The following is a 12,401-nucleotide window of genomic DNA, read 5'->3' as shown; positions in this document are numbered from 1 at the left end:
TTTTGGGATTTCCTGGGGGGGAGGCTGCTCAGCCACGCAAGAAATGGACAGTGAAGCCACAGTATTTCTAAGACAAGGGCGACGGGCTAAGAAAAAAATGACCAGGTGAGATGTCAGTTCCCAGGTGAAGAGGCCTGGCTAAGATTGAGAAATGGGGACAAAACACATTTCCCTCTAGAAGTGAACTCACATGTGATGACAGCGGTGCCTGGAACGCTGGGTCAAGGAGGACCAGGAGTCTGAGCCCCAGGCTCAGGACAGAAAGGCCATGGTTGATGGGTGATGCTGTCCTTGGGCTCTGGGAGGGCGAGGCCACACCCACAGGGTGGATTTGTCATCGCTAACTTATGTCTTCTCAAGGACTCAGGCGTAGTATTGATTTGATGTGAGCAGGTGGTTCAGCCAAGTCCTAAACATAGATCTCACATGCAGCATGGTCCCCTTCGAAGTCAGAAGGACCAAGGCGACCTCGATGACAGGAGAAAGATCTCAGGCTCAGTATTTCCTAACCAGGGACTGATTATCCACCCCGCCCCATCCAGGTGGCCATGTCCTCTCAATGACTGGGGCTATTCTGTGTCTAGAAAGAGGCCTACCTTGCCTAGTTTGATAACTTCCAAGCTTCTGAAAGACCAGAGATTATACAGTTGTTATGTCATGTCACTCATTTGTTGGAAGGGAAGTAAATTCCCTATAGGGTAAAGTTCAAAAAGGGTAAAGTTCCCTGCAGGGGGAACTCACACAGTCCTTCCTGGCATACCGGGACCTCACCCAGCTGCTGTGCCATTCCTGACTTTCCCTGGGATGTCACAATAAAGACCTAGCTTATAAATATTTAAAAGATTTATCCCCCTATATCTCTTTGCTTGCTCTAACCCTGGCATTGCATTGGCAACCAAGTACATACTCTATGCTACTACTGTATACATGTGTAGAATGAATGAGTGAATGAATGAATGAATGAATGGAGGAAGGAAAGAAGGAAGGAAGGATTGATATAGGAAACATGCTCTTCTCAGAACGAAGCTTCCAAGAGGAACTAAATTTGTGTTTAGAACTTCAAGGGAAGTAATTCATATCTGATACACTGAGCCGGTGATGTGCGCCTGGCTGAGAAGAGCCTGCCTCCCTAACCCGCTATTAAAGGATTGCCACCGGACTGTTGTGCAGATCTCCTGTTGACTGTAAACAATCAATCCAGGTAAGGAAAATCCCTCTGCAGAGTTCTGCTGGCTCAGTTCAACACCAAACAAAACAGACAGAACATAGCTATTTCCATCTTAAGTAGGACTAGTTAATGCCATTAGAAATTAAGATAAAAAGACAAAATCCTGTCTTTATGGACTAATAATTGAAACCTGCTTCATCAGACCACCCAGGGTTGAAGAGAAAGTAGTTTTTAAAATTCAGGTCTTCTGGAGAGGCTGATTTGAAAGCAGCCATAAATCACACTAATTCAGGTGCCACTGCTGGTTTGCGAACAGACTGGGTCTGGTCGGCTTGATCTCTACAGGAGAAACCTTGTGACCTTCCTCTGGCTGAAAGGTGACACAGCCACTGCTACTGTGCACTGTTGACTTGATTCCATTTAATTACATGACTACAACCACATACCAGGTCATACTGAAATTTCTTAGATATTATAGAAGACTTTGGAGATTCTCAGACTGTTGTTTAGTTTCAAGATGACTGATTGATAAATTTAAGCTAGCATCTATGTAGCTTATCGGGTGCCAAATACCTTTTAAGGAAATTAGACAATACCTCCTCAAGTTAAAGTAGCACTAATAGACGAATTCGGAATGACAAGTAGCCAACTGCAAAGACCTTTATAATAGTGGTAATAATGAAAATAAGTTGTTTATGTGACTAGAGAGTACTTCAGACCTCTTGTTAGAACCAACCTCACAGGCTTTGACTTACTTTTCTCAGAGAGTTGATGCTACTCACAAGCCCAACTGGATTGCATGCACATGGGAAAAGTCTACTTGAGCCAAGGAGCTGGTGTGTGGGTGGAGGTGTGGAAGGGGGAGAGAAGCTAATGTCCTGGGCACTCGGGTGGTTTAGTTGGTTAAGTGTCTGCCTTTGGCTCTGGTTATGATCTCGGGGTCCTGGGATCCAGTCCCACCTTGGGCTGCTGCTCAATGGGGAGTCTGCTTCTCCCTCTACCCTTCTCCCTGCTCATACTCTCTCTTTCTCATGCTTTGTCTCTCTCTCTCTCTCAAATAAATAAGTACAATTAAAAAAAAAAAAAAAAAAGAAGAAGCTAATGTCTTTCCCTTAGGGAACCCGTAGTGTCATTTTAACACTACAGTCTAACCCGCTGAGAAAATATGGCGTCCCTTTAAAATAATCCAATTTTTTCCAGGAAGTTTAAAGTCCTCACTCAATATCTAATAATAGCTTTAAAAGCTTTACCAAAGGGAAGGAAGGTCAGAAGCTGGGAAGGAAAAAAGAAACTCTTACAGTAACCAGTGTCACTCTGTGGGAGTGGGTCCACTCCTCCGCAGAAAACATCCTACTGACCTCCACAAAGAATGAATATAAAACCTCTCCTCCTTTAGTTCTTTTCATCTTTATGTCATAAAATGAAGGAGGAAAAAGAGATCATAATATAATCTTGATGCCAAAGCTTCTCAAATAACTCAGAGCATTCTTCAGTAGCTTGACATACCTGAGAAATACAACCAGGTCACTATGAAGGATTTCAAATCCCCCTCACAAGAGTTGAGGGCCAGAGAGGGTTATAGTGGAAGGATCACAACTTAGTGAGACCCCCCAGGTGGAGAGCAGGAGAGGAAAACAAATCCACATTCTGATCGCCAATCATCTTCTTACTGGACATGTCAATACGAATACCAGGTAATGATTTTATTCACATATAAAAAAGGATATTACAAAACAATTTGTATAAGAAAATGAAAATTTACAAATTTATAAATTCCAGTATGCAAAATAGTAATGATGAAATCTAAATTGATTCAAGCTGGTGACCTTCAAGCAATGATGGACTTCTTTTCCTTTTCTCTTCAAATTTTTTTTTTTTTACTACCATGAACAATAGAGCTTAACTAGGTATTAGCAACAGTAACATTTTATCTAAAGTAGAAAATCTATATTTGAAAAATATATTCCGTATACACAAAATGAGGAAACCCTTGCCTTTACATGGTCAGTCCCCAAATCCTTGTCTCATTCTTGTTGGTGGGTCTCTGTAATGTTTGAAATCACACCAATTCTCACTCCCAGCCCTATTATTACCTGATGATGATTTCCTGGCATCCACATCCTAGAGGCTGAGTTCCTGTGATCGCTGTAGGATATTCCAACTATGGGAAATGCAGATTGGGCTTTTCCTCTCAAGTCTTTATACAGAGTATAGAATCTAACATTATTATATGTTTCTGCAGTAGGTGGTGGTAAAATGTCTTCATCTTGATAAAATAACCCTGGAATTTTCAAATTTAGTATCAAATGAAATCAGCTTTCAACCCTAAGTATTTCCTCACTGATCCAAAGTGATGTTTCAGGGTTTAGGGCCACAGTCTCATTCCCATCCATCTAGCTCTCTCCAGCAAGTGTTTGTCTTTGAAGTTGAAGAGGGTTTCTACATGTGGAAAATATATTCAGGTCACCAGAAGCAGCACAACCCGGGCCTACTTTGATCATCCCTCTGTCAAAACAAAACGCTCAGATTGCAAACAATGGCATACATATGTGAATTACAGTGAAGCCACTCGAGGAAACTCTAGTGTGCATTTTCATAGACATCTTGTGGTCAAATCCTACATATTTTACATGACTTTCCTAAAGGCAACTCTCCTAAGAGCTGGCGACTTATCAAAGTTTAAAAACCATTGATGAATGCTCCAAAAGGAAAAGAAAAGAGGGTACTAGGGAGACACAAAAGATTGTGGGTCACCCTGAGATGATTCTAATTTCTTATTTTGGTTCAAGGAACTGAGGTCACGAGAAGAACCAAGCACAGGCAAGCTAATCCACACATATTAGAGCCTAAAACCATGGGGAGAGAAACCGGTCCAGCTACAAAGAAGAAGGCTCATTAGATGTTCCTAACTTCCTACAGAGAGAGAGAAGCATGGTCTAATAAGTGAGAAGATAAAAAGTCCTAAGAAAGACAGATCTTTTTTAGTTCAATTTAATGTTAGGTAAGAGTGATCTGGGTGGGGCAATTGGGAAACTACGTATTTTAGTGCACTCAAACACAGTGATGTTCGATTTCTTTTTTAAGTGCAAATGTGAAAAGACAAAGGCCAGAGCTGATCATGTAGGTTCACGTAGGAAACAGATAAATCCTGCTCAAGTAATTCCTCTCCAGGGTGTAAAGATTAAGAGCAAATGAGCCATCTTCCGGTTTGTGGCTGAACTGGGTTCATTGTCTCTCTTAGCTGTAGAGAAAATCCTAGTGTGTAAATACCAAGGATGTAAGGGATGGGGCGCCTGATGCCACACTTAAATCCAGCATCACTGCCTATGGCAGATCACTGTGCTGACGAAATGTGCACAGTCGGAGGGACCACTGTAACACTTGGGCGGACTCCAAGAGGGCAGTTATGAACTGCTCTCCTCTAGGCTGCCTGCTTTTTCTTCCCATTCTAGTATGTAGTGCAGTCTCTTAAGACGGTTCGCTGGGTGTTACATTCCAGCAGGAGGGGAACCAGATAAGCGGTAATTTCTAAAGCCCTTAGTTATAAGATATGACACAAAAACAAAAACAAAAATAAACTCATAGGTATAGAGGACAGGCTGGTAGGCTTTGGAGGCAGAAGGAGGGGAGGGGAGGAAAATTATCTTTATAAATTATCACTTTTCTATAAGAGAGAAATTCTGGATCTTCTAAGCTCAATCACAGAGTCAGAAGTAACAAATGCTTCCATATCAATTGCTTTTCACAGAAATATGCTAATCATTGTATCCAAGTCTCCAGGATACATGTGCTAAGTGGTTTTTAACACAGGGTGGTGGGTAGCTCTTTCCCCACCACTTCCCGAGCTCAGGCTCCTCTCATTACCAGCTCCGGCAGGGGTTCACAAGTCAGTAGCTAAGGTTACACGTTCTCCGTTCTGGAGAAGGCTTGCCCTCCTCTGATTCCTAGTCAGGCCAGTTGCCTTCTTCTAACAAACCCATGATTTAGGCAGGCAATATGAAGTCAATTATAACCTCCTAAGCTAATCAGATGATGAAAAAGTGAGTTTCATCACATACAAACACTCATTTTTGAACGCTTCGACATAATAACTCAGGTAACTAATCTGACACTGACTTTTAGTAGGATAATTGGCTACATGAAATTATTCCTGGAGAGAAAGTATAAATGAAAAAACATAGAGTCTGGTCTTCAGTCCGGTAAAACCACATTCACCGTGAAAATAAGCATGAATGCATTTCTGTTTCTTGTTATATGCTCATAATCTCGTAGGCTGCAAACTCGACCCATCAGTCTTTGAAGTCACGCTTGTGGCATAGAAGCTTCTTGTTTAGGAAAGATGCAAAGTATTGTGAGTGCCTGGAGTCTTTCCTTGTTATTGCTTGAGGTTTCAGCTTACAGCTGGTCTGGCTCAGAAGCAACTGGTTGAAAGGCTTAAAACGCCATCAGTTTGGTTCAGATTTATTTTCTTTTCCCCCAGAAGCCGCGCAGGGTCCAGACTGTGCTCAGTTCATAAGCCTAAAGCGGAGGGGCGAGGGCCCGGTGGGTTCCATCCATATGCTTCAACGGCAGAAAGAAGCAACTCCTTTAAGCTTCCTAAAACAGCAACAGAAAGGAAAGCTTGAAAAATAACACCTTACAAGTGAAAACTGCTGAGCTATAGTCTGTGACAATTATTATACATAACGTTTACTTGTCGTACATGTGATTTTAATAACATATGGACAGGTAGTTCATTAACAGTGTTTGGATATCCAGGTATGCACATACTCTGATGATAAAATAAAGATTTTTATAACAACTCACAGTCACTCAGTATTTGCAAATAACACTGCAGAATTGATAATGTGACCCAGAGAAACAAGCGTATTAAACAATGATTCTTTTGCTCATTTTCGACCGCTTTCAAACATTTAAAGCTTATTTCAATGCTGCACTCTTAAAGCAGTTGTAGGCAAGATGTTAGGATCCTTTAGTCCCTTCAGAACAAAGATGATTAATGAATAGTCACATTCTCTTCTAAACTTCTGCTAAACCACTGCATTTAAAACTTCTGCTAAACCACTGGAGAAAGTTTAGAGATAGTTTGGAAATGATTTCTCATCTAATCATCTTCTCTTCACTCTTCCTAGGGCAAATATCCTCAGCAAAGGGGCACGCTTAGAGCTGTCCTTTGTCACAGAAGGGCAGTGATCTAACTTCTGGAGGCATCAGCCAACTGCACGTTACTGCAAATGAAAAGAATCTTCATTTTATGTTAACCTTTCATTCACTTCTTTACCACTAATTTGGCATTGGTGACATATCAGGTAAGTTTACAAATACTTTGTTCCCTAGATCGAAGGGGAGAATCTAGAAATAGAAGCTTCTGAAAGAACTCTCAAAAATCTGAAATAGTTTCATAAAATGTATTGATCAATTGATATGATAGTAATACCCATATGAATGCTACTATGGGAGACAAATAGTACTCATTTTGCTGATATGGAAAAAAAAATAGGGCTTTTAAGAGACCAAGCTACTAGAACCTAGGTCATCTCATATCTTTTCTACCATTCCTTCTATTATTTCATGTTGACATTTTCAATGATGGTGAAAAACATCACCAAAAAAGCTTTTCCTATAAGTAAACAGGTTGGCCTCATTCTCCCAAGAATTTTAGCAAATCATGACCCAAATATTTTAGTTCTATCCCTTTTCTGGGGAGGTGTGTATAGGGAAAATTTGATTGGAAGTGTGTCATTCAGACTAAATAAGGTTCTCACACCTATGTGCTTTATCCTGCACCATAACATCAACATCTGATTCTGGGTGGTCTTAAACCACCCACAAGAAAACTACTGTGTAAAAATACAGTTTTTGGAAACAAATGCATCATGCATTAGCAATCTGACCCTGTAATACAAAAGAGCCATTGTGAATTTTGCAATATAGATGTTTATCAAATCATCACACTGCCATGTGATGTGTCAATTCTATCTCAATAAAGCTGGATAGAAGAAAGGAATTGTAGTTAAAAAAAAAAAAACCCTGAAAATATGAGTGAATGCTTAGGTAGGAATTTCAAGGTCCTTTGAAAATAAGTATAAATAAATCACTAAAGTAGGGGGGGGGATGCTATAATGACTCTTGCAGCCTTTCTGTATTTCTCAAACAGAAATACCATGCTGTCCTGAATTAGGAATGAGCCCATGGACCAAGCTAACTAAACACGAACTCAAGGAACTGGAAGTTCTTTGGTCCATAATACCAAGTTGATGAAAACAAATTCTTTATGAGAAGTAAGTATGTTCTCTATCTTGGAGAATCAGCCTATTAAAAGGAAGTCTGAATTTCCTTTTGGAATCTAATGTATTGACAAAAACAGAACTGTTGAGCTAAATACTCGGCTGACCCTTGAAGCAAAGAAGAGGGTAAGTCTCCCAAGGATGTAAAGTTATATCTCTCTCCTGTTTGCTCTTGAAGATTAAAGTTCACTCACTAAGTATTCAATAAATGCAACCAAAGGCAAAGTGCTTTTCAGAACCTGGAAAAGATTATCTCTTAAAATGGGCTCAAAAGATTATGTGTTGTTTTTAATTATAGGGGGAAAACTGAAATGATTCATGTTTTAAAAATTCCTTTCCAGAATTCAGAATGCCTCATTTATATTTACCACATTATGTAAGAATTCTAAGATAACATATCTTAGAAAGCTAATAAACCTTTCACTAATAAATGACATTGTGTAACTTGAATGTTACATTTTCTCATTCATTTTACATGTAATTATCATTTCTTTTCATGATAATCTGAGTTGAAAGTATCTTTATGGAGATCATGATTACCTTGACAACCGTCTTTGAAAAGAAGTTAATGCCATTATATACACCAATCTTCTACACTAAATGATTTACATTCATATAACTGTAATAATACTGCTTACTCCTGTCCCCATCTCACCAATGATACAAATAGAAAAAGGTAGACATTGAGTCGGTTCTGATATAACTTGGCATCAAGACGTTTCACTCCTTAGTTTCAGAATTTACATCATGAAAGTGGGGACAAGCTACACAATGAAGATGAATGGTAATTCTATTTGCTGACAATGGTCCGAAAAACCATAGATGGTCCCTGGGAACCCAATTCTAGGTCCCTAAGAACTTGTGCCTAAGAACAGATGTGTGGGAAGAGGTAACTAAGACATTTGTGAAAGTAGAAGCAAGTTTATGATCAAAACCAATTGACTTGATGTCAAAGAAACTTCAGCATGTAATGAAATTGTGTCACTGATTTAATTTTAAGAGTCTCTCAAGACTTGTAGAGTACTTGGCAAAGCAGCCGGCCGGGAAATTGGCGTTAGCTGTCTTTTGCCTCTCTCACCTGCTCTTAGGGCCTGTTACTTCCTCCTCTAGGCAGCTGGGTATGCTCAGCCCCCAAGGCTTGTGGGCCACTGTCCATTCTTGAGACCCACACACAGCTCACAACTCTGCTAACTGTTGTCTTTTCTTACTATTATTATGGAAATTACAAAAATTACAGGATGGTTCAACAGAACAAGGTCAGTAAAGGCTCTTTCTCTGCTACAGAGAGATGTATTTTACAATTTAAATGCCGAATTTGTTTGCTTTTCTTCCCTTAACTCTTCATTTCCTTTATTTTGAGAAAAACAAAATTATTTTCCTCCAAAGTCAACAAATGCTTTCTGCATAGAGTTCTCTATGAAGTCTCTATAGAATTTTTTTTTTTTTTGTAGTTGAGAAAAAAAGTACTACAGATTTAGATCAACACATAACCTATAGGCTCTTCTTCAAAGGAGCACACCTCCACTCACACTTTGGCTTCAGACTGAATTGGTTGCTCACAAGCAGTGAGAGCAAGGCTATGCGCGTAGGCCTTGTGGGGCCTGGGAGCCTCACTCTTGCTGACACTCTGCCCTTCTTACACTAAAGGTTGACATCTTTTCAGAAAGAATATATTCCGACATTATATGGGCTCATACGAAGGAAATGCTTGTAGACAGTAAGTCAAATTCAGGAATGGCTATATCCTCGCTGGAAGAGGCATTGGTGACATATAAGGTAAGTCCAGGATGCCCAGGTTTCCCTGATGCTTCTCTGCCTCTCGCCCTGCAGCCTGCCCAAAAGCCCCATATCCCCTCAGTCACCATCTCTACCTCCTTGCAAATCTGATTTCAAGCCCTTTCTTCTAGAAGGTTATTATGCAGTCTTTGGACCCAGATCATGACTGACAATCAATTTCTAACCAAAAAGATCAATGAAAGCAGAGCAATCTCAAAAACATCAGAAAAAGAGAGGGAAAGGAGAAGCTTGGGGAGATCAAAATTCCCAATAACGACGGTGAATCAAGCGATGGTGAGGAACTGTTTACAAGATGCTCCTGTGACTAACTCATCTCTCTCAACCAGGAACGTTGCTGGGGGTGCTGTGCTAAGTACCTGGATTTACAAGGAGTAAAAGGATGGAGCTCATTATGACCAGAGTACCTATGCATTGAAAAAATAAAACAAAACCCACTTGTAATTTAATTTAAAACATATTCTCCATCCATATAAGACCAAGAAGTTACGAAGGATGGAAAAACTTTCTCATTAGGTCCCCCCACCTTCTATGGTGAGAGGAGTTCCATCCCGTTGGGTCTGTCCTGAGTCAATGCTGTGTCTTCATTGAGGCCAGTCACTGCCTTACCTGCAGGGATGTCTGAGTGGACAGGTAAGTGATGTCACCACTCTCCTGCCGTAGCTGGCTTCTGGTAGTCAGTGTATTCTGAGTCAGCACTGGTTCTGTCGGGGGGCTGTTACGTCTAGAGAAATCAGTAGTTTCCGTAAAGTTTTCAGAATGCTCTGGAAGGGCTCCACCAACCAAATCCTGGCTACTGTTTGAATCCAAAGATGATGAGCTTTCGTTCTCTGGACTGAGAGAATGAGTTTCTTCTCCGGGGAATTCAGGATACGAGTCACAAAAAGAGATGTCATCACCACAAATGGGATTTTGCATCAGAGGCCAGGCGTCTGAAAACTCACCACAGATGGACCTTGAAAGAGACCCGAAGAACGTGGGCATGGTCTCCCCTGCTGGACCTGTGTGTCTGAACACACATTCAAAAGATCTTTAAGTCACCTATGGGGAGGAAAAACACCAATACAAAGCAACATGCCAGCTCTGCTTTCAAGTTTTCTAGATGCAACAACAACTGATTACGTCAGAATTCTAGTGCTTCCTTTGCTATAAACTTGCTTCCACACAAAAAGTTTAATTTCTCCACTTACTTTAAAGCTGAATTTTTATACCTACTTCTAATCAACATAGTTATACTTAACCCAATGTCTAAAATAGGCAGTTTCCTGGGTCTTAACTGAGTTTCTTGATGGCTATTCTAAAATTCTATGAGTAAACAATAGGTTACAAATTACTTAGAGATGACAGAAGTGTCACAAATCATGAATATGAGACAAAAACAAAATTAATGGAGTGTAGAGTATAAAGAATGTCGCACTGGGTATCAGTAACCCCGAGAGACTCATTTACCTCTTGCCAAGGCTTTGTCCCCCTCCGATATCCAGAATGTCATTAATAATATTTTGTAAATGATGTCTCATAGTTTGACATGAAAAGTGCTAGATTAGTAGAATGCATATTTGCACAAGGGGACATGCATTATATGGATTAAAAATACCGAGTTACCTCTCCTGAAGAGTGGCCTTGGAATGCACCCTACAGCCAAGAGTCACCCGGTCCCCGCTGCAGGCCTCATCACAGCACAGAGATGGAATCAAGTGGACAGGCCCTAGGGAAGCCAGCAGAGGTGTGAAGCACAAGGCTGTCTTCTGGGAACTTTCCTTTAATACCGGCTCAACAGTGCTGGAGAAAAGTCAGCTATTCCCCTTTGGGTGACTCTTTGGGGAAAGGAAATATGAGGTTTAATTCTCTCTCTTTTGGGAAGCCTGGGTGGCTCAGTGGTTGAGCATTTGCCTTCAGCTCAGGTCCTGATCCTGGGGTCCTGGGATCAAGTCCTGTATCAGGCTCCCTGCAGCAGGGAGCCTGCTTCTCCCTCTGTCTGTGTCTCTGCCTTTCTCTGTGTCTTTGAGGAATAAATAAAATCTTTAAAAAAAAAATCTCTCTTTTTTGTTATCTTACAAAAATGCTAAAGCACTTGTATGAAGTACCTCGGGCAGTCAAACCCAGAAAGGCTGAATGGTGGTGCTGGGGCTGGTGGAAAATGGGACATGGGGGCGGCAGGTCACTTTACTGGAGATGGAGCTTCAGTTTGGAAAGATGAAGGGGCTCTGCCGATGACTGGTGGTGATGGCTGTACAACAGTGGGAATGGGCTCAGTGCCACTGAACTGCACACTTAAATGATGTTAAAATGATACATTTCATGTTACATTTTACCACAATAAAAATAACACTGAAAGGTAAGGACACAGCCTGTGAAAGGAATGTGAAATGAGACTGTCCTACATCACTGACAATGGTAGAAACAAGAGCATATTTCTGCTGAGTGGACTAGCAGTTAGAACAAGAACATAAACACATTCAAAACCCTTAACACACACAAACACAGACTCACACACAGTTATTATTATTATTTTTTACTTCTAGGAATGTGATGTAAGGAGCAACTAGATGTGTACACACATCTTTACAAACCATTTTGTTCACTGAGGCAGCATAGATGTTTGATTACAAAGATAATATAAGCCTACTGAAGAAAAAACATTTTTTAAATTTTTTTAAACTTAAATATTTTATTTATTTATTAATGACAGACACAGAAAGAGGCAGAGACACAGGCAGAGGGAGCAGCAGCTCCCTGTGGGGAGCCTGATGTGGGACTCCATCCCAGGATCCTGGGATCACGACCTGAGCCAAAGGCAGACACTCAATCACTGAGCCACCCAGGTGTCCCAGAAAAGAAATTAAAAAAAAAAAGAAAAAGATTTTAAAGAGAGGGATTAAGATAAGAAATTTAAAAATAACTATTACCTAACCTCATAAACTGGAAATATACACTATCAACATTTAGTGAACTTTTCTCTCTGTATACACATACATATATAACTCTGGTTTCATAGAACCATATACATACTAAAGCATACAAATATAGAGACACACACAGAAAGAGAGAAAAAGATGTGGAGAAATTATATATTTACATATACATCTATATGTTTATGTGTGTAACCCAAGTTTTCATGAGTAATTCTCTCTTTTATCAAAAGGAAAAAA

At 40.3% G+C, this 12,401-nt stretch overlaps 1 protein-coding gene across 5 annotated transcripts in view; it reads right to left on the bottom strand.

Moving 5' to 3' along the window:
* Positions 1 to 2,850: 2,850 nt before the first annotated feature.
* TNFRSF19 (TNF receptor superfamily member 19) overlaps positions 2,851 to 12,401 on the bottom strand; it is a 90,548-nt gene continuing 80,997 nt past the window's right edge. For 4 of the 5 annotated variants that reach the window (XM_055317174.1, XM_055317172.1, XM_055317173.1 and 1 more), the window contains exons 8-10: positions 10,855 to 10,957; positions 9,859 to 10,258; positions 2,851 to 5,764 (exon numbers count right to left, since the gene is read on the bottom strand). In XM_055317174.1, the coding sequence (XP_055173149.1) occupies positions 5,756 to 5,764; positions 9,859 to 10,258; positions 10,855 to 10,957 (512 nt within the window). In that variant the 3' untranslated portion in view covers positions 2,851 to 5,755. The remainder of the gene's footprint in view (positions 5,765 to 9,858; positions 10,259 to 10,854; positions 10,958 to 12,401) is intronic. The other variant, XM_055317176.1, reaches the window with a different exon arrangement.

Source organism: Nyctereutes procyonoides, unplaced genomic scaffold (genome assembly GCF_905146905.1).
Source record: "Nyctereutes procyonoides isolate TBG_1078 unplaced genomic scaffold, NYPRO_anot_genome, whole genome shotgun sequence".
NCBI lineage: Eukaryota > Metazoa > Chordata > Mammalia > Carnivora > Canidae > Nyctereutes > Nyctereutes procyonoides.
The sequence above is the reverse complement of the archived record's forward strand: the minus strand, read 5'-3'. Positions and strand labels throughout refer to the sequence as shown.